This window comes from Pararge aegeria, chromosome 20 (genome assembly GCF_905163445.1).
Source record: "Pararge aegeria chromosome 20, ilParAegt1.1, whole genome shotgun sequence".
In the NCBI taxonomy this organism is placed as follows: Eukaryota; Metazoa; Arthropoda; class Insecta; order Lepidoptera; family Nymphalidae; genus Pararge; species Pararge aegeria.
In genome coordinates, this window is record NC_053199.1 from 5,755,412 (window position 1) to 5,778,929 (window position 23,518).

Genomic DNA, 23,518 nt, shown 5'->3' on the forward strand with positions numbered 1-23,518 from the left:
TGCTGTCAATATTTTAAATTTCAACATTCAATCTTTTTGGTTCTAGGTTGTCTATAAGTCAGTAACGACATTAAAATATTAATTAGAATTTCGTTGTAGTAAAAGATAGAATATATACTAGTATCTTAATTTAATATTTTAGAATAATTCGTATTTCAGAGACATTTAAAAGCGCATTCGAGGAACGTCTACTCGTACGAGTAATGACCCTGAAACTGAACAATGGAAAATTACTATGGTTTAAAATGTTTTCCGTTAATTTATGTACAGTTTACACTCACCTTTCAGAATGCCCTTTGAGCTTAAATGATAAACAATAAAGCGTTTAATGAGGCTCGTACGTTCCGAACAATAACCACAGTAAAACAAGTAATAAATTAATTATAATTTAAAATCCAAGACGAAACTTTCACAGTGGCCCTTTTGTGACCCATCACTTTAAACGCGCGACACAGACGGCATATAATTTGAATAATACCTACTAAACCTTTTGGCCCAACTGTGGACCTCCCTTGGGTAATATGATGATAAACCTGAAACTTATCTAAAACTGCTCTAAGAATATACTTCTGTAATGCAACATCGGTGATAGCCCAGTGGGTAAGACTTCGACTTCACTTTCGAGGGGGCGAGTTCGAATCCCAGCACGCACCTCTAACTCTTCTAAGTTATGTGCGTTTTGAGCAATTAAAATATCATTTGCTTCAACGGTGAATGGTGAAAGACAACAACGTGAGATAGCCTGCATGCCGGAGAGTTCTCCAAGGTGTGTGGAGTCCACCAATCCACACTGGGCCAGCGTGGTGGACTACGGCCTTAACCCCTTCTCATTGTGGGAGGAGACCCGTGCCTTGTAGTGGGCCGGTAATAGGTTGATATGATGACAACAAAAAAACATAAAACCGGTTTTAGTTTTTCAGGAAAATGGTAACATATTATGTATGAATATATTATGATCGCTACTATGACGATATATTTGTCAGGTTTTGTGTGAGCATCATGTTATCATGGTAACATGTGATTATCATAAAAACCCACATCTTAGGAGCGAGTATTATTTGGAGTGTTCGGAGAGTTTTTGGAGTGACCTGGTAGATTTTGATTAAAAAAATCCTCCTAAATAACACGATGTTGTAAAAAGTTTGACGTACTCCTACGCTGAGGAGACCGGGTAACGTTGTCAGACAGGATGGCATAGTAGCATAACAGTAAACGATACGAGGAAATACGTTCAAAGTCTGGGTTCCATGGAGAGGATACGAGAGGGACACCTACGACGAGATATATTGTTTTTAAACGGCGAAAGGATTTCTCTATCGACCCTTTTGATGTTTTTAAGATTTTGATTATGTTATTTAAAATATCCACTTTTAAAAATATAATTTGATAAAGTTTTAGTACGGGATGTTAAAAATTCTTTAATTGCATTATTCCTTGAGAAATTGAGAAAACAATGTAACTTTCCACCCCAGTGTCCTCTATAACCGTTGTAGGTATAGAATAGATCAGACAGTATGCGATCGACCCGATTTGACAATTCTGTTCATGAGACTTTATATTGGAAATGTTATTGAGTGCCGATAAATTGTAACATTAAATTAGGTCAACTTTTTTGGCTAAAATTCAATGTTGCGACTTGATTAATGGTTCAGCAATCAATTGCAATAGAAGCATGCTTAAATGGCTGATTGACACTCTAATGTAGTATCTCTAGTATTAATCAAGTTTCATACTTGGATATATGTTCGGTTGGAACACCATGTATTTTTCAAAGTTGAAGACATATTTGTTGTTGTGGTTTTGGCATATTTTTTAACGTTGAGGCGGCGGCTGGCTATCTTCAACCCCTCCTGGTAAAGGTTTTTGAATATGGAATAATTGCCACTATTAACTAAAAAGGGGGGTGTTGGATTCGTGTTCAGCCATTCTCAGCAACCGCATGATATTGTGCTAGAGTTTGTCCGGGAAAGTACTAAATTATACAGCAGATTCCGGATAACCTAAAATCTCCCTCTTCCCCTTTTATATAGGCTTTAAAGATAACAAGATTAAAATAAAATTAAAGTAATGTGCATCAAATAATTCCAAAATAATTTTTCTTGTGTTTTGTTCGATTTGTTCTTGCGAAAACCTTTAATCTTCTTAATGCTGTCTAAGTCTGTGCTTCTAAAGTCCTTTCGCCTTGATATTTTGAACGTGATTAAAATTTAATTGCAAATGAAAAATTTTATGCTACACTCAGAAACAATTTCCATCAAGGCTGGGAGATATTTACTGTGCGAAACATGTGTAATTGTGTATGGTAGACTAGACAATTTATTAAATTATTTTAAACCTTTTGTAGCTTTCGCCCGTAAATTCGTATGCGCTGAGTAGCTTTTATCTGTAGAACTCAAGTAACCTTATATGCAATAGCTCATTATTACAGTCTTAAGAGACGGATTTTTGTAGATACGTTGACTTTGTTTAGTCATGATACTGATAAATAAAACAAAGTAATGTGTTGGATATCATTCTGTCTCATTTTAGCACTTAGTTTGACTAAGTAAAGTTAAAGAAATAGAACTCCAAGGCTATACCGTTATTTAAAAGATAGGTCATGGAGCATCTTCTCAAAAAGTTTGTCTTTTGTAGCATTAATGAGCATTTTGTAAGGCGTTGAAAAAAACTCCCAGCCCCCAGTCACTCAGTGGGAGGTGAAGAGAGCTACGCTCAGTGTTATAGTTATTGATTACTCATATAGCAAAGGGTTCTGAAGCAAGTCGAAGTCTCTGGATACAAATCGAGTCTGCAAATCCCAGAAAAAATGCTTTCAGGGGGTCTGTATCCTCAACAGTTCAGATTAAGTTTCCAATTCCACCAATTGGATGTATGCAATTTTAGCTTTATGCCTAATGTGAAACTTCCTTCCCCTTCCTTGATAATATCATAAAATGCAAAAGTGTGCCTGTTTTTTATTTGTTTAGTACCTATGTTCGGCTTAAATTCGGCAAATACTGATTTAATTTTGCACGCATTTAAATCCTGAAGATTGGCTTAGTATTTTTTATAATCCCGGAAAAGCACTAAGGTATCGTTCCTGAGGGATTCATAAAATACCCTTTGATACTTTTGCCTTTGCATTCATGCTCAGCTGATGCATCCTGGATACGGACTTTTTATCCCGCACTGCTTATAGTTCCCGCGGTTTAAAAATCTAAAATAACGCGGAAGAAGTCACGGACAATTTTTTTTGGAACAAATAACAGCGCGTTTTTTTTTATCCAATAAAAAGGCAGGCAACATCTAGTCTTACACATAATATTCTTAGTAAATAAAGAACCTTACATATTTTCTGAACAGAGATATAAATCTTACCTATTCTTCTAAAACCGTTCCAATGGACGTTTCTAACAGGTCAGTGCCGTGTATCCATCATCCTGACAATTAGAGTAAGGTCACGTTTTCATTTCGCATGCGGATTAGACATGCTATTTCGTATATAGCATGTCCAATCCGCAATATATGTAAATAGCAAACCCACAAGGGGTTAATTAGTACCAGGAAAATGTTATTAAAGTAGCTTAATTACTATTATTTATTAACTAACCGAGAAGCAAGTGATATTTTATTTGCTTTAACAACGCGCAAAACCCAGAAAAATTAGAAGTGCGTGCAAGGATTCGAACTCGGCCCCACGAAAGAGAAGTCGAGGTCCTCACCTATCTACCTATCTAGGTCTATCACTGTTTATGCATGTTATGTGAGGGCCTTAAAATAGAAAAGTATGAAAATACACAGGAAGCTCTAGTTGCACGAGGATGCAGGCAACGTGACTCAATAAAGGGGCGGTAAAAGGATAATAACTAACCTTCTAGAGGTCAGTTGAATAACGTAGCCATTTTATTAACACGAACCCATAACCATAGTGGAAAGTGGTAACCCCAGGCAGGTATTAAGAATTTCCAGAAAGAAAAACCAAACATGAAACCCTTTTCGGCGTAGCGGTAAAGTTGAAAATAATTTGTAACGATAAAAAAAAAAACATATATAGCAATTAACTCTTAAAATTGCCTCTTATATCATCGTCACCATAAACCTATTTAATCCCCCACATCTGAGCATAGCCCTGTAATTAGGGAGAGAGAGAGAGAGATAAACGTACCTCACACTGCCACACAATTGTATGCCAGCCAAAAAAGCCGTGTTTATTCCAGTTTTTCCATTTTTCGTGAAACCCGATTGTTTTTCCGGGGTTTTTATTTATATATTTATAATCACAATTACAACATGCATAATTTTCATTTCGAAAATTATCGCATACACTCTTTTTTGTTACTTTTCTTATAATTTAAACAACTTTTTTATTATATTTTAAAGTAATGTATTAAAATGAAAAAAAAAACAAGTGCGCTAATCCGAGTATGCAAAGTGTTACTTTACAAAAGTGAAGTAAAGATAATTGCATACGCATTATATACAACGTTTTTCATCACACTTGCGAGGAAAAACAGGCTAAACTTTCAAATACTCTCAGAATGAAAGTTTCGTAGGCCGCTCTATAGATTTTGGTGAAAACAGTTTGGTTTGGAGGTTATTCAATCGCGATTCGTGTCTAGATTATTATTAAGCGGAGTGAAATCTACTATTGCTCTGCTTTCCAAGTTAACAGGGAAATTTTAAATTATTAATAATCAACCACAAAGCGAAACTATATAAATTACATATTAATTACAGAAAATGGCAAGACGTTAATTTTAAGCGCAAAGGTAAACCGACAAGCAACCAGCATCTTTCGCTGCATATAGCTTATATTAAAAAAACATAATATATTCATGTTTAGAAAAAAAACACATATTTCGATTAAATTAACGGTAATTTATCATTATTAAGAAGGTCTTAAGAATATAATTTTATTTAAGGATATGCGTACTATTTTCAGTCGCATAAAACCTCTTTGTTTGTTACACAATACAATCTGTGTTACCCGGATAAATTAAAAATGGTTCATCTTCATACATATAACTTGTAGTGAAATACAAAATTAACTTAATCGGTACATAAATAAAACACGAGTGCGGTAATGTTAAATAGTCGCGCGTGTTTAATATCTTGGATTATGAGCCTTTTATCCATGTAACAAGGTCCATGTTACTAGCAGGTGTGATAAAAAAGTGCATAAGGTTTATACGTGACAAAGTGCATAAGTTGGTGCGCTGTACTTTGTTATCTATCACAACTTCATATTCTAATAAGAAAAAATAGCTAAGAATTTGGAAAAGCTATAATATATATAGCAGAAATACATTGTCCCTTTCTTGCAATATTATACAGATTGAGTCCGATATCTTAAAAAGTGTATAAATATGTAGTCTATACATAGAGGTATTATTATATAAGCAGGACAATAATTGCACGACATTTATTTTCTGGTATCCGGCATTTCTAGCGTCTTCATGCTTAACGTAACCTATCGCCGCGGGTTCTCTGAGCTATGTGTTTAGCCCATTGCTATTTTAGCTTCGGTGCCTCTTGTTCGACTACAGAACATTTCATTCACTCCCTTAGTTTTCTTATGAGGCCCTATTTATCGACCATATTTCCTAGCCATAAGTCATCAACGATAACTCGCACTGTAACAAGAATTTGGTCTTTACTTTAAAAAAAATGGTCTCAAAGGAGTGTGGAGTCCACCAATCCGCACTGGGCCATTGTGGTGGACTAAACCCCTCCTCATTATGGGAGGAAACCCGTGCTCTATAGTGGGCCCGTAATACGGTGATGGTGATGATGAATAATAAAATTTAAATCTGAAATACGGGTATTTGTAAGGTAAGCCAGAAGAAAAGGCGCCGTATTTCTTGTGCTTGTTAACAATGTGCTTGAATAATAAACGTGTTTTTTTATTCCTCTACAAGTTAGGCCTTGACTGCAATATCATCTGATGACGCAATCTAAGATGGTAGCGGGCTAACCTGTTAGGGAGTTTTTTAGTCATACCCCTAAGAGGAGCTTAGCGGCACACTCTAAAAAAAGAAAGCCAACTAAGAGAGATTTTCTCTTAGTTGACGTGATATAAATTATAACAATTATGATAATAAACATAACAACAAAAGCTGATTAGTTATAGCAGCAAGTTCATTATAGATTGAGCTAACAATGTAGGTATGTTCATTGATTCTAACAAATAAATACGTTGTTTCTATTATTATTTACTTCTTTGTATGATTAGATCATTTTTAATTATTTAGCTTAAACAAGTACGTAAATTGAATCAGTTAAGAATATACCTTAGTTAAGTAACAATAATCGGAGCAATACAGTTGGCCATTCCATTGAATTATGAAAACAATCATTATCATCTTATTTGATGTATCTATGTTCTTGTTAGGCTCGTATGGAATCAAGATGCTTGATCACAACAATCACTATCTTGTTAGGAATAACCAATTTTTTTAGAGTGCACGTCTTCGTCAGTAAGGTGGTAACTAGCCACGACCAGAGAAAATCAAGGAAATATAAATTTCCAAATTTTCCCGGCTGGGAATCGAACCCGGGACCTCTTACTTAAATTCACAGCGCTCACCGTTGTGCCAGGGAGGTCGTCAAAACGTGAGTTCAAAGATGGATGTGATATGATTTATATGTGCACTACGACTAGTTTACTAAAGGTTGGTAACGTTATTATTTGCGCACGTGCTAGACTGCCTGGTATATATGTGGCGAGCGCGGAGATGTGGCCCGGACACAACATTTATTCATAGACTAGGAATACGACATAAACCTTTTGAAGTATTAGTAAACCTTGTGAAGTACTAGTTACGTAACTATGAATAGAAACGGGGATAATCATTTTTGTTTTCGGACATAAATGTACATGGTTAACAGATTTGTGATATTCTTATATATTTGCGTTTTTTCGACAGTTGGCCACATACCTCGCTCATAAGAGAGACGGATTTAAAACTTAGCCCCAATGCAGGTTGGCGAGCTATATCGATAGTCAAAGTCAAAGTCAAAGTCAAAAATATCTTTATTCAAGTAGGCCCACAGGTGGCACTTTTGATGCGTACATAAGAACCACACGGTAGTGAGATGATGGCGATAACCACATTCGTAAACTTAAAACTAAAGCTACGAGGGTTCCAAACGCGTCCTGGTCTAAGAAGAAGCCCACAACAAACTTAGCCGGGTGTTTTTTTTTTGTTATCACCATCTGACAATATAATTTTAAATTATTAGAAGAGCAACCTGGTTAGAGCAATAATTTACACCCAAGCTTTTTTATCGTTTACGTAGTCCTTTATACTATAATAGGACTTTTCTATAAGCTTACGTTTAATACAAACTTTGAACTTTTTAAGAGACATCTCCAAGATATCAATCGGTAGTTTATTGTAGAATTGTATGCAATTTCCTTTAAACGTAGTATATTGCACTGTAAGTTTATTTTTACTTCTAATGTTTAAATTATTGCAGTCACATTTTTTCTTAAATTTAGAAATGTTTTTATGAACGTACATAAAATTTTCAAATATGTACTGACTGATAATTATTACATGTCAACAATACAAGTAGGGCCACTTGCTTGCCACGAGATAATTATGACTATTTATTTTCTCTTCTGGGTAGGGACAATAATTGTATAGTGGGGACGAGAAAACGGTGGACATAAATATCTCGTCGTGCGCATGTTAGCTTTAAAGCGGCGTTAAAGGCTCTTGTCGTACACAGTCAGTATTAAAACTTTAATTTGATAAATACAACAATTTATTGACAATCACATTGCGTATAACACTAGCAATATATTATTGCCTATTATAAAAATTAAGCTTGATTTGCTATACTCCGCGAAAAGCAGGAGAATCTGTATGTTTAACAGATCTTCGGCGATGTACCCTCCACATGATGATGTTGATGATGATGTTTTTACGCGGAGTATAGCAAATTGAGTTTAATTTTCATAATATATCATGGAATTCCGCAAAGTAACGCCTGCTTCTATCCGATATTTTTGCCAATAATGTTGAGGTGTTTGCGGAATGCCAAAGAGTTCTCCGAGGCTGATGGGTGGATAAACTTAATTACCTAACTTAACCCAGTATTAAAACATTTTTTGTAGCAGAGCTTTTCGTAACAGAGCTCGTACGGGGATGTACGGGAGCTATGGAAGATCTACGAAAGATCTTCTTCCGAGCGGGTGATCGTGCTCGGGGACCGAGGTCCAAACATTCATTTTAGGAAGTTGTATATATAGGCATTCTTCGTGAACACTTCGCTACCGCGATGCAGGATTTTTGTAGTGCCATCTAGTTATGTAATGTGGAGACCGCTACAGGGATGTACTACCGCCAATCTAATTTCTGTCGCAAAGAAGTATTACTCTAGTAGCTGCATTGCATGTTCCGGTCTGAAGGGCGTGGTTGCCGGTGTGGTTACAGGCATATGAGGCTTAACACCTACACTTTGGACGTGTACTTCGCATGCTTTGTGAAGTATTGCTCTGTTTATAGGCAATGGTATTCCATGTTACCAAAATTTATTTTTTAGATCTTCTTGTAAAGAAAGTGTTTTAACACTTCTCTAACCGCGATGCTATTATAAATTGCTTCAATCAGCTACCAAAATATAAATCTAATTACGAATACGCTGTGGTTTATTTTTAACAAATTTATTCATTTAATTTCCAAATATTTAACCTAGAACTGATCATATCTATCTTCTCGATGGGATAATAAACCACCCTGTGTTAGGTACTACACCTTTTTCCAGTAAAACAAGAAAGAATAAAAAATACACTGTTGGTATCCGCATATCCGAAGAGACTTCTTCAATATGTAAATAAGGTATCAGCAAAGCTTCTTAATATCAAAAGTATCATGCAAAGGCTGACAAGGGCAAAATCCTTTGAGCCAGTAAAGAGCGATAACGATCAATGAGTGAAAGAGTGCTAATGTTTCTTAATAATATTACATGAACAAGGTGAATAGAAAAAGTCATTTTAATTGTAATTAATAGATATAATTATTGTTTATTAAGTGGTTAGTACTATACCTAAGGGCGCCTGAATAAATTCCAAGTGTAACCAGGGAATCATAACTATGAATCCCTGGTTATATAGCATAGCTATAGCGTTGAATCTAGATTCTTGATCTAGATTCTTGATTATACAGCATTGCCCCTGCATTTCAAACTCATGTGAGTTTCAGGATGCGAGGAATAATATTTTTAGTAGTTTGTGTAATAAAAAAAAAAAATAAAAAAAAATTGTAGATACAGATTTTTGTACTATTTATATTTTCATGACAGAAAAAATTTATATTTTTTATTCGTAAGATACACCAGCAATGAATTGTAACAATTTTTTTTTTGACCATTAATAACCAACTTTGTTAACAACATTTTTATGTCGGTGCCAAGTGAAATTCAGAACGTTTCTACGTATAGATCATATTATATACTCCGTATTTCTTTTAATATAGTAGCAAGGAAAATACCAGTAAGACTTCAAATTATTGAAGAAAGTATTTATTTCTTGCTGTTTAGTTATATAAAACTATCGGATCTTTGTGTCAAAAATTTTTAATTTGCGCATCACGTGAAAAGAATGCCATTAAAATGGAAGAGAGTTTTTTTTGAGCTAAGATGTTTACTGCAACATATAGTTGATTTTTAGTATATAGCTCTAAGCTAGCTGCCTCGTTGGTTTAGTAGTTAGGAAGTTCGATAATGTACCGGGTTCGATTCCGGTCGTGTGGCGTGTTTGTCACGATAGGCATAGGCGAGTGATGAATGCTTACTGTTTGATACATATATGTGCCGAGTGTGGATTGACCAATACGGCTCTATTATTGTGAACAGGTCAACCTGTGCCCTGTAGAAGGCCAGCAATCCTCAAAATGAGGAGAGCTAAGACCATAGCCCACCACGCTGGCCAAGTGCGGATTGGTAGACTTCACTTACCTTTGAGAACGTTATGCAGAAATCTCCGGCATGCAGGTTTCCTTACGATGTTTTCAGTAGCAAGCAAGTAATATCTTGAATTTCTTTAATTAAAAACGCATATAACTGCAAAAAGTTAATGGTACCTACTGTTACTGATGGGAAACGATTGTAAAAATAAAATTAGGTACTTCAAGTTTTATATTTTTTATTTTTACACAAATAGACACGTATAAACTTTTGTTTACAGCGTAAAATAATTAAATTCAACGTGACTTTTATCTGGCTTTATAACAATGAATGTGTGACCCAATTACTGTATAGAATATTTTCTATAAATTATAAAAAAACGGGTAGTTTCAATGTGTTTGAAGAATATAAAGAAAAGTTCGATAAAAAAAACACGTTTTAGCGATTGTGTGCGGCGGCGGTTTTTTTTAATGTTCTGAAAATCATTTCTCCATGTAATTCAATGAAAGCCAACAGGGTTTTTACAACGACAAGACCGCAAAAGCCGCAAATTTCTCTGACATATTAAATAAACATATTTTTTATTAATTCCATTACAGTATAAAAATATGTTATCTAAGGAGCCAGAGTATTATTTAAATTTATCTAAAGAAAGTAGATAATGACTAGAAATCGTGATTTTGATTTTTATTGCATTATATAAATTATTAATCTGTTTTAATAAATACACACTGCTATTTTTTTCAAATAAATCGATGTTAGTTAATTATTTCAATCTTGTTTAAATTATCCTTTAAAGTATTTTCGTAAATCTGATGGTTTTTTTGGTAAGAAAAGTTTTTTACGCAAGCCGGATTTACATTGCAAATGTAGCATTTCAAATTTAATTTAATTTTCAGATATTTCATGCGTTGAACAGTCTTTTTGTGTTTAACTGATTCATGACATCATTTTGTGTAGTTTTTGTCAATCAGTTTATTACATTGTGTAGACATTGGCAAAAACCAGTGTTCCGAAAGCGCCTGCTACAAAGGGTGATAAGTCTAAATAGTATATTAATAGTTATGACGTAGTTTTAGCAAATGAGCAGAGTAAAAAATCTTTAAAAATTAGTAGACCCAGTGCGCTGCACATAGAAGGCAATTCTTTGCCTTCTATGTAGGAAGTAGTTGATATTTCAGAACGTAGTTTTGCAATGTAAATTCGGCTTAGCAGAATGTTAATATTGAATATAAGCAATCTTTACCTTGCGGAATTATATTGTATACAACGATCATTAAACTTAATTTACTAATCCGCAAAATCCAGGAAAATGTGTTCAGTTAAACATATAAATTCTTTAATTATTATCATACTCCACGCTCAACAGATCTTCTGAAATGTACCTCTCTCTATGCACGAGAAATTGCTAGGACTATTTAGCAATTATTCATTATAAATTTAATACCTCCTGAGAAAGCTCGGGTGTCGCAGCGAAACGTGCGTAGAGAGTAAATTTTACAAGATCAGTTTTGTGTGGAGTCTACAGAATATAGAACTTATAAATTTACTGTACAGATCTTCCTGGTTTTCGTGATTATCGCAAATTATGGTATATATACATCGTGAAATGTTAATAGGTACTTAAATTTAATACAATACAAACACTACACTAGGTCCCTTCTTTTCAATTATATCTTTCTAATTATATTTAAATCTAACCTTTATTTAAGTGCGTACCTACACGATAAGTAATTACTTCGATATTTGTTACTTAGGTCTAATAAATTGTAGATATTAGATTCTGTGACAGTATAATAGATAACCTCGATTTTTTCAGTTTTATGTATGTTTTATTTTTGTACCTATATAATTAGAAATACTAATTCCTTAGCAAAAATTTTTCTCTCTGTATCTCCTTGTAAAACAAAAAAAAAAATTACAATCGGTACTTTAAAATGTTACCCGCTAGCAATGCTTTGTTCTTTTTGTGGAATCTGCTAGTTTAGAACTGAAACCGTTTTTATCATCTTATTATATTCAATTGACAGATTTACCCTGCATTCGTTACTGAGTATACATTTTAACTAAGAATAAAAATAACCCTCTTTATATACCTAACTAAACTAAACAACACTTTTAATAATTAATTTTGTAAAATACAACTTCAAAGGCCAAATTTAAATTAGTATAGATTCTATACAATACAAAAACAAAAAGGTTACGGATACAATGATTGCATTATAAATTATAGTATTGAGGTCTTATCATATGGATAAAAGTCCCCTGATACTAAATCATCAGAAATACAGAATAATCAGAAATATCTAAGGTGTAATTGAAACAGTTACATTTCCGTCCAACACATTTCTACACGGTGACATATTGGTCTTACAATAGTGGCCCCATTAATCTGTCCAATGCCTACCATTCATTAATTAGAAAGAGGCATCCTTTAACGAGTGTAAGCGGCGCGATGCGATAGCGGTATCAATTAAAACAATTTCGATTTATTCATGCAACAGAAAAAAATTTAGAATACTTGCCCTTGACATGATCAGCTGCTTCCATATTTCAAAATGGAGAAATAAGTATTTAATTTGTGTTATAACCGGTGTAGTTATTGTAGATCGGATAGAATAAAGTTTAACTGTTCAAAATATCAGTGTCATCGTTATATCAACCAATGGACGTCAACTGCTATAAATAAGTCTTTCGTAGAGATTTCCGAATTCCACGGTCTTGACCTGCTTGTGTACCTATAGTGTTACAGGTGTTCCAACGTGTTTGATGTTGTCAGTCCAGCTAATTGGAGGGTAGATACTCACGCTGTTTTCCTGTGCTTGGTCTTCATTCAAGCACGTTGGGTACCCAGCGTCCATCAGTTCTTTGACCTACGTTTTTAACCTTCGCATTGCTGCTTTAAATTCCCGACGTAGCATGAAAAAAAGGGGTTTTTGTTGTTCAGCTTGTTTTAATATTTATCTCCCCTAATTTTAAATTCATATATAAAGAATTGAAGTTGTAAAACAATCTCAAATCAATCATTTAATTCTGATATTAAAATATTTTTATATTTCCATTTTCCTTCCCCGGTTTGTTTACTACTTTGTTCTATTAAAACTTAAGATTGCACAGCACGTGCAGACGGCAATTTGCTTTGTTCAAAGTTTTAAATCTTATATATCCCCGCTCTCATCTCGTGACGAAACTTCTACAATGATATTAAAAAGTCTGAGATTTTTATCCGACACGTACCTGCTCTCATCTTTTTTATATTTTATCTGCATATGCTTTAGTCCTCATTGAATCAGCGTTGTGGGTTAAAGGTACAGCCTTCTTCAACAATATAAGCAGGTAAATAAAAGTTGCATGCAGCAGCCTCTACAGACTCAGACTTTTATAACACGGTCATTGAAACAGATGGAAAATAAAAACAGGTTGTATAGTATTAAATCCTACACTATACTAACAAATTATATTAAATACTAATTAATTGACCTAAAGACTAATCTTACTTAATCTAATACACAGTTACATAATAATACCTTCTCAAAGAGTCGGTTTATCTTTTAGTGAAATTTTCCACATCAGCAATTCGAGACAGTAAGAGCCCCTACGCACTAGGCAGCTTGGATTTTAATGGGACCGATAATGGATCAGACTTAAGAGGTCCCCACTCTACAGCTAATAGCTGTGGAAGATTATATAACTAACATTTTGCAGTTTGCAGCTATAACTAGGCAAGGCGATTAAATGTTGTTAAATTCTGCCTTTATTCCATAATAATTTTCTATAAATTTCTTCGCGTAATTTTTCAAACTTTCGCTGCGTTCATTGGTTGCTAAAACAGACTGCTCATGAGGTATGCTAGCAGCAGGTAGGCTGAGGCTCTTCGTATGGCGAGCTTTCGCACTCACCCTATCTCCCCGGTAGCGTAGTAACAACCCCTCAGGTAGTCATCGGCCAATCTCGGGTCCGTCCGAAAAAAGAAAAAAGTCAGATAGGCTGCCGCAACCAAGTTGCATAGTGCGTGGGGGCTCTAAAAGTGTGAAGAAGGCGGATTGTTTACTTCCTATTATGTAGTGATTGTAATCCTCTAATTATTTAGTTTTATTTAGTTTGGCATTGGTGACACCGATCGCCGGGCCTGCATAGCTTTATTGTTACAGTACTCTCGTATCTCTTGGATCGGCTGCATCAAGAACACAGGCACGTCGTCGTCCCGTTTCTGGAAGAAGAAGCAAGAACTTAGATCCGATATTCAATAAAATCACATGTATATCTGTTTGTCTAACCGATCGAGGAAACTGTTCATTAAGTCTGAGCATGTGAACTAAGTATTCGGATTCAATCTGAATTAGTGTAATACACAAACAGCCATTAAATATATTTCGCTTTGGCCATCCAGTATACCAGGCCAGTATTGTTGACTAAGGCCTAAACCTTTATTTTAAGCCTAAGCCTAAGGCCTAAGAGAAGACATTGGCCTTGTAGTGGGTTGGTGACAGTTTGTTGATAATGATAATGTTGATGATACATCTCAGGCACTTATAAGGCGTATATATTTTTAATTCTAATATAAACAGTTTGAATTTTCCATTAGTCAGTAGTAATGAGTTAATGGCGATAACTATATTCGTTATTAACTTCAATAAACTTAAAACCAAACCTACTAGTTCTTAACACGCACTGATCCCGGATAAAGCCCACAGTTAATTTAAGCGGGAATTTTTGTTACCGCGTCATCCATATTGAGTTGGGTACAATAACAATTTGTGATCTTCCTTAAAATGAATTGTTTCATTTGGGTATAAGAAAGTGTATTGTTCATCTTCTGAACCGCTGAGTGAATAAGAAGATCTTATTGGTAGGTTACAAAAACATCTTGGGTACGTAGCATATCATTGGTCTAATCATATTAACATATAGAAGTCATTTGTGGGATTGAGTATACGCTTTTATAATATGATTCCTAAGGTAATTTTGGGCCTACCAATGCATAAGTTTAAAGAATGTGTTAAAACACATCTGTTACAGCGAGGTTATTATACAATTGATGAATTTCTTAATGACAAGGTTGCTTGGAAGCATCCGGCTCCGCTTTCATCTCTCACAAGATAGAAAAATGAATTTAAAAATGTAAAATGTAAAATGTAAATTGTTGATATTGGAAAAGAGCAACTGCTGAGTTTCTTGCTGGCTTCTTCTCGGTAGAATCTGCCTTCCGAACCGGTGGTAGAGTCACTACACACAGACAGACTTGAAGTTTCAAAAGGCCTGCTTATAATAGGCCTACTTGAAATAAATGAATGTTGGATTTTTTGAATTTTGACATATGAACCAATTGAGCGCGGTCTATAGTTTGGATCGTGGTTATTTATGTATTATGTAAGAACCCTGTGAGGGCGCTGTAACCAGATTGAAAGGCGGACTTTCTATAATCATTATTAAATATGCTCTTTAAGAAAGTCGTTCATTTTATATTAAGCTTTCTCTAGCAAATATTTTTTTAAGGTTTCTGGGAATATACGCTTTTATATGTTCCCTTTCTCCTTCTTTTATATGTTCTGAGTTTTTGTTAAACATTTTTGTGCACAGGCAGGCAACTTGTAGTGGTATAACCCAATTATTCTACTATAAGTTGCCTGCCCTTGACTGCAATCTCACCTAATGGTAAGTAATGATTTATTTATTAGTAATCCAACAGCGTTACAAACAATTTTTGTTAAGGGTTTATCTTATTAGTAAAATAAGGCCAAATCTAGATTACATATATAAAGCAATAGGTACAAGTACAAAATATACGAAATAATCAGTTACGATATTCACAACAGCATGAATGAGTGTGAGTGTGTGCGTGTGTTCGTAAGTGTGCAAAAATTAATGATTTCACATCATTTATTATCTCTCGCGATGCAGTTTAGTTATTTCATTCTTCAATTGTGTTTTCGATAAATGATGCAGTCTAAGATGGTAGCGGGCTAACCGGCTAGAGGTATACCAGCTTTACTAAACCCATACCCTTATTATTTATGAATCGTGCCGGAACGGTTTATCGCATTGCAGCTCGTCCTTGTCAGTAGTATGGTAACTAGTCAGGGTCGAAGAAAACCAGACGAGTAAAAATTCAGATATTTTATATATTTAAACTTTCTCCGTCGAGAATCGATCCCGGGACTTCCTACTGATAAGGCCACAGCGCTCACTACTGCTCCAGAGAGCTTGTCAAGGTCCAGTCGAAAACTAATCGATATAGTTTCAATTAGTAGTTACCTACAAAAGACACTTACCTGGAATAAAACTTCTCCTTCAAAGTATGTTAGTTGATACTTTCTCGTCCTCAGTAGAATACCGACGAGTTTGTCCGAGATTACTGTATAAATCTGTAAAAAAAAAAATAATATCAACTATAATGTTATTCTTACGATAGTCTCAACTGAATCCTCACTATTTATTTAATAGGTACATAGGTACATTAACCAAGCAGGAAATCGAATCCGAGACTTATGGTGATATCAAAGAAACTCTACGTGTAGAATTTTCATGGAATAATAGTCACACGCTGAAAAAATACTCAACACATATTCCTTAAACAAAATATATTAACAGAAGGAAACCGATACCTAACAATCTTTGGCTCGACCCATCGAACCCGGAACCTAACCATCTGTAACTGAAAATGTTAACTACTGAACCAAGTCTAACTAGACTGCTTAAAATATAGGTACAATAACAAAACCGAAGAGCGTAGGTACCCGCTAAATAACGATCTGATATGTTTACTCAATTGAATTCCCCGGACGTACATCACCCGGACATACATTACTGCAGTATAATGACGTCACTTGACATTCCAACATGGCAGTCACGGCCGACGGTCGGCCAGCGTCGGCCAAGATTTAAATTTGGCATGCGTATAGTAATGACCGACTGTTCGCTCGCAATTAGCGGCATAAACATTGCTGGCGAAACCGAATATGGAATCGAGAGCGCACGGGCAAAAATAAATCTGGAACAGTTTCCGGTTCAATGTCGCGGTAAATAGGTACGCAATAAAAGGGAGTTATAAAAAGAGGCCATAGCGGAAACATAGGTTCTAGTGCCTCTGGCCACATGAGACTTGGGACTTGGGGTATTGTGTGACCACAACAAAAACGTATCTTTCAGTGAATACAAAACTTGGCTACAACAACAAATCGGAGTGTTAAAACAACACAAATGAGTGTAAACATATTACGGAGAAGGCCATACCAGCAGGGCGAACATGCGCGTCTTCAGATATTTGTGTTTATCATTTACTACTATTTCTATGAGATAAGACGAGAAAATGGGTCGGTAGATTTTTCTCGCATTGCATCTTGACCTCTACCGAAGGTTATCAACAAAAGATATGATAACAGCGTATTGCCATTTAAACACACCTATTTTTATTCTAGGTATCTACAACTGATAGTCGTTTATGCGGAGCATGTAGAAGTAGGGGAAACACCGATACACGTAATGCTCCGATGCAATGGAGTAGCAAAATAACGCGCAACAATTGTTTGCTCAGTCAGCATCTCTCCCTGAAGCACTGAGCGACCTGGCGGTATGCTAGAGGACTGGAGTCAGCTCAACTGAAAACCGTATCAGCGGCCCTACCTAAACGGATGATTCCGGCCATAAAATACGAGTTAGGTCCAGCAAGAGACGAAGAAGAAGAGATGTAGAAGAAGGGATATAAAACATTATATCCCTTCTTCTACATACTAACAAGTTAGGCGTTCAAAAGCGCCACAATTAGCTCGAGTCATGAAGCAAATTCAGTACAACTTTTATTTTCTTTGTTCGCAGTTACAGACTTAAAACACCTACTTTTCTGCCTGTCTTCGGGATGCATAATTTAGCCAAGATTAGGGTACTGACAGAACTCAACATCAAGTGGCAAATAAACAAACACAATTTCGTATTTGTGATACTATTGTCTCCTGTCTAGTTTATATTATTTGACTATTGAATTTTTTTTTATTCTTTAAAGAAATACTTAAATGATATTACTACTTCGTAATAATTCTCACTTGAAAAAAGTTGAAGTGCCCATTTGATTAAAGGAATATTGCGAAAGTCTTTTAAACTGTGTAAATTTACTCTGTCAAAGGTTTCTTCTCGATTATTTTTTCTTTCAATAGACGTAGGTCTTTGAACTTTGTCTCTTTAAAAGGCCGCGCAACCCTTTAAAAATTGAAATAACTATTCTCAAAACAGTTTTGCTGTATGACATTTATATACGAGTACTTAGCGTGTATATGGATAGACAAGCAATCAATAGGCTAGACAGTGAAAAGCTTTTAAGTGTGCCTTTTACATGAAAAAGATTTTAATTAATCCCTAATGGTATGTAATTGAAAAGTTTCACAAAAACTTTACACACAAAGACGATAAAATGACCAGGCGAGCTGTGCCTTTACGAAAATAAAGTAGGGAAAAGTGATAGTGTACATTATTGTGCACATAATTTGTTAACATTAATCTATGCTAATATAATGAATGTGAAAGTGTCTTTGAGTGTTTGTGTGTTTGTTCGTTTGTCCTTCCTTCACAATCAACTTTATTGTTGACATAGACAAAGGATGGAGAGTAACAAAAGCAATTTTTTATCCCAGGAATACGAAACGTTCAAACGCGGCAAAGAGCCCAGACAATGACTAGTATTTTAATAAACGCAGACCGTAAATAAATGGGATACGTAAATTTTGAAGGCCCACGAGTTTACTTAAATTTTTCATTTAGAAAATTAAATTTATAAATATAAATACATATATCGGTTATAATTCTGTTGTATATGTCAAAATTAAACTCAATTAACACATTTTAACGTCGCGCCATCCATTTCACTAAATTCTTTATAAAGCACTATTATTTTGTCTATTAAAGCTCGCGAGGCAGGATTCGACCTCAGCCAAACTAAGTGAAGCTGAAGTGCTAACTACTATACCGCACCTAATAATAATATAATACCAGCCTTTCTCGTAATTTGTAAATTCGCCGAAAAAATTACGTCTATAGTAAGTACCTAGTACGTATTAAATTATAACGCAGTGGTTTTAGGCCAAAATTTGCCATGGATGAATACTTTATGTTATGTAATTATAAACTAAATTTATATGGCGTTTAACGTGTTGAGTGTTTCTTGTTTCAAAATTCCTTGATATGGGTCAGCAAAAATATTATTAATTTGCCTCAAGGACCGTTTTACGAGACTTGCACAGGGGATTATCATTCGGTGTGACTTATTGATGTATAAAAAAAATATTCTATGTCTCTATGATAATGTTGGCAAGCTTTTTGTATGGATTGACCGAAATCAAAAACAACAATGACATTTTACTTTCTCAAAATGGATTTTTAAACGCAACTATTGCAGTAAAGTCAACCCATATGCCCTCACTGGAAACAGTATGATGCATTTTTATACTGTTATGCTATCCTGTCGTCTATCTTTTGTAAATGCGCGCGTATACTACAGAATACTAACAGAATTTAAGTTTTTTCTATTTATAAATATTTTCCGGCCAAAGAGAAATCCAAAAAATCAAATTTCATAAAGATTGGTCCAGCCTTTCTTGAGTTATAAATGGTGTAACTAACACAACTTTCTTTTATATATATATAGATTCTCACATTGTCGATTTTTAAACTTAAAATATTTTAAAGAGCAACCTATTTCAAGCTGTTTCTACCCAAGCTGTCCTATCGTTTACCATTCGTTTATCACTTTATCATAATATGACTCTATGTCATAATAATATGACTTTTCTATAAACTTTTAGCTTCTTAAATTTAAGCTTTAATAAAATAAATTTAATCAAAAGAATCCAAGATGTCATCCGATGGTTTATTAGAAGTTTTATGATTTTTTTTCTAAAATAGCTAGGCTATATTCTTAAGACGGAAAAAGGATACTTTTTACCCCAAGAAATCTAGCGGTCCGTAATTGCTACTCTAAGGCTGGCAGACGCGGCGAAGTCCTGGAAGGGTAGTTTGTTATAATAATTGTTAAAATTACTTTAACAGACAACTCTAGACGATCCTTTGTCTAGTTATTCTAGCTCCCACGCTTTTGTAAGAGCCATAGATAATAAAGGCATCTCCTTTAAGGTTTCTGCCTTGTGTAACATTATCTATTATTAACTGGCAGTTGAGCGAGTATCTGTCCACGTTTTCCGTTATAAAGAAGCCATTCTAAGGAGAAACTGTTACGATTAGCCTGGATAACTAAAAGGAAACATAATTTGAGGGGCAGACAAGACAGAATAGATATGTAGTTACGCTAGAGCATAATTCAAATACTAAAATAATAAATTTGACCTAAATAAAATGGAAATAATATCTTTATTTAATCAATAAAAACGAAGGTGCTGGAATGGCAGCCCCACACCGGTAAGCCCATCGTTGGTCGACCCAAAGAGGTGGACGGACGGCATTAAGTGGAATTCAATTCAATAATTTGGATCTCCGTACCAAAGACCTTTGTCTATGATGATGATGATGAATCAAAAAATATATCCGAAATAATACCCTAAAAAATAATCGTTAGGTATGTGTTTTTACTGTAACAAAGTCAAAGTCAAAACTATCTTAATTCAAGTAGGTGGCACTTTTGATGCGTACATTACATGAGAATTAAACGGAGTGAGAAGGTGGCGATAACAATATTCTTAAACTTAAATCTAAAGCTACAAGGGTTCCAAACGCGTCCTGATCTAAGAAGAAACCCACAACAAACTTAGCCGGGCTTTTTTTTTTGTTATCACCATCTCACGTTGTCATTTAAAATTATTAGAAAAGCAACCTGGTTAGATCAAAAATTCACACCTTAGCTTTTTATCGATTACGCAAGTAGTCCTTTATACTGTAATAGGACTTTTCTATAAGCTTACGTTTAATACAAACTTTGAACTTTTTAAAAGACGTCAATGGGTAGTAATGTAGAATTGTATGCAATTCCCTTTAAACAAATTATGAATTTTATGTAACTTGTATATTGCACTTTAAGTTTTATAGTTACTCTTTATAAGTCAGAGTTAAAAATTAGCGGAATCTATCCCAGTGCTATCCATAACATATTGACCCTTACATTTCATAGGTCTCTTGCATAAATACATTTTATATTAAAATCTCATGACCTTGTCTTTTGGTAATATTAAATAATGAAAAAATTTGGTATAAAGACTCCAGTTTACGGCTATAAGTAAAGGAGTCACGTGGCTCAAGTGCGGGACATAGCTAGTCATATTATAAATGCAAAAGTATGTCTGTATTCGTCCTTCTTTCATGGAACAAGATAACAGTGGATCGATGTGATATTTTTATGGAAACGCAAAGAGAGTGAGCGTGCCAGGGACAATTTATCCGGAGAAAATAAAACTACGCGAACGAAGTCAAGGACATAATATGCTATATAAAAACTATCATTATAAATTTAAAAATTTGTGAGGATGTTTTTGATATATGGATGTTTGTCACTATTTGACGCAGAAAATACTGAACGAATTTCACTGAGATTTGAAATAGTGATAGTTTATGGCCTAGAATACCACATAGGCTACTTTTTAACCCGGAAATTCTACTATTACCGCATGATTTATGAAAATTTGAATTTAATATCAATGAGTATGAAGCGGTGATAGCGCATTGGGTAGGAGCTCGACTTCACTTTCGGGAGGCCGAGTTCGAATCCCAGCACGCACCTCTAACTTTTCTTAGTTATGTGAACTCTCACGTCGTGAGATCTGAGAGTTCTCGATTACGTCGGTATGTGGAGTCCACCAATCCGCACTGGGCCAGCGTGGTGAACTACAGTCCTAACCCCCACTTATTGTGGGAGATTACCCGTGCTCTGTAGTGGGCCGGTAATGGGTTGTTGTGATGATGATGATGATGAAGCTAAAATTTCGCCGAAATGCGGTTTATACTAGCTGCGCCCCACGGTGTTCCCTGCGATGAACAAGTCTAAACAATACGCGTAAAAACTTACTTTGAGGCTTGCATCACGGCTTGCAGCAAGTATGACTTTAAAATTGTAATAGATTGTCACTCGATTGTCTACCACTACTACCACAAACCACTAGACCGATTCAGACTATACTGGAGCAGTAAACGCCTCACTAATTGCTTTAGCGGTCTTAGATAAACCCAGACTTAGGTTAAGTTAGTATTCATCGAACTATTCAAAATTGGTGCACTATAACCTAACCTGGCCGAGTTGACCCGAATTCCAAAAGGTCAAAGCCAAGGGTGATAAGATTTAGGGGTTATGTTATTTAGTGTTATTGATCGTACTATTAACAACCTTTTCAAGCTGTTAAATAATAAATAAATAAATATACTACGACAGTACACACATCGCTATCTAGCCTCAAAGTAAGCGTAGCTTGTGTTATGGGTACTAAGATAACTGATGAATATTTTTTTGATAAATATACATAAATACTTATTAGATACAGATAAATATCCAGCACTGAAAAACATTAATGTTCATCACACAAACATTTTCCAGTTGTGGGAATCGAAACCACGGCCTTTGACTCAGAAAGCAGGGTCGCTGCCCACTGCACCAATCGGTGTCAACAGAATCATCAAAATTCACCATCTATACACGTTTAGCTTTATCACTGGAATATCCTCAGGAGATCTTGACTTTACAATGCACAATTTCTAAATCAATACCAATTACAGAACCCTCATTCAGCCATTATTTCATGCAGTGTATTGTGTCCAAAAACAGTGAAAACGCCCCGCACAAATCTCAGTTTACACCCGCGGAATGTTGCTAGCTCATAAACTTTTTCCCATTTTATCGTGAACGTTTAGAACATGACAGGTAAAATAATTGCTGTCAACTGCTAATTGGTGTGGAAGTGACTAACGTTTGTTCGAGAAACCATTCTAAAGTGGATTGGTTTTGATGCTTCAATATCAGTCGTGTATATGGCTTCTGTTTGTTCTTAATTTTGTGGTCAATACATTAGAAAGTAAATGGTTATAAGTTTTATTAAAAGGTACAGAATTTAAATAGGACTGGTAAAAATAACTCACTCACTTAATGCCTTAATATGTGTAAAGAGAAGATATATGTGAGTGAGGGAAGAGTGGACGTAATTTATGTAACTGACTTGAAAAATAAAATACTTTTCTTAAAACTTTAATTCCTCATTTAAACATTTGGGGCTGGCATTACAAATCGGAGTGATACGTTCTTCTTTATATTGACCCGAAAGTAATATACTAATTTTGGTGGAGACTGGAGACTCATGCAAACATTGTTACCCAACTTACACCTTAAACTGTTTTAGCCCACCTTTGGAATGCTGAAAGTTTCAAGTTTCTATTCAGTCGTTTGGGCTGTAGGATGTCTATCGGCCGGGCGGTACAAAGTGTTTTATATTTGGACATGTCATACGGTCGGAAGTAGAAAAACTCAAGTGTTCAGCAGGGTCAAAATAAAGTTGCCTAACATTTTTGGCAATTTAAAAAAAAATACATGCATTTTAACCGTTTTAATGTTAAGTATGGTAGACGATTTGTTTCATTTTTTTTTCAATAAATACACTTGACTAAACGTTATCAACAATGTTTTTTAATTTTTTTATTCCACTAAAAGTAA

At 34.9% G+C, this 23,518-nt stretch overlaps 1 protein-coding gene across 2 annotated transcripts in view; it reads right to left on the reverse strand.

The window, feature by feature from the left end:
- Positions 1-13,200: 13,200 nt before the first annotated feature.
- LOC120632566 (actin-binding Rho-activating protein-like) overlaps positions 13,201-23,518 on the reverse strand; it is a 46,577-nt gene continuing 36,259 nt past the window's right edge. For both annotated transcript variants that reach the window (XM_039902457.1, XM_039902455.1), the window contains exons 4-5: positions 16,164-16,256; positions 13,201-14,101 (exon numbers count right to left, since the gene is read on the reverse strand). In XM_039902457.1, coding sequence (XP_039758391.1) covers positions 13,988-14,101; positions 16,164-16,256 — 207 coding nt within the window. In that variant the 3' untranslated portion in view covers positions 13,201-13,987. The remainder of the gene's footprint in view (positions 14,102-16,163; positions 16,257-23,518) is intronic.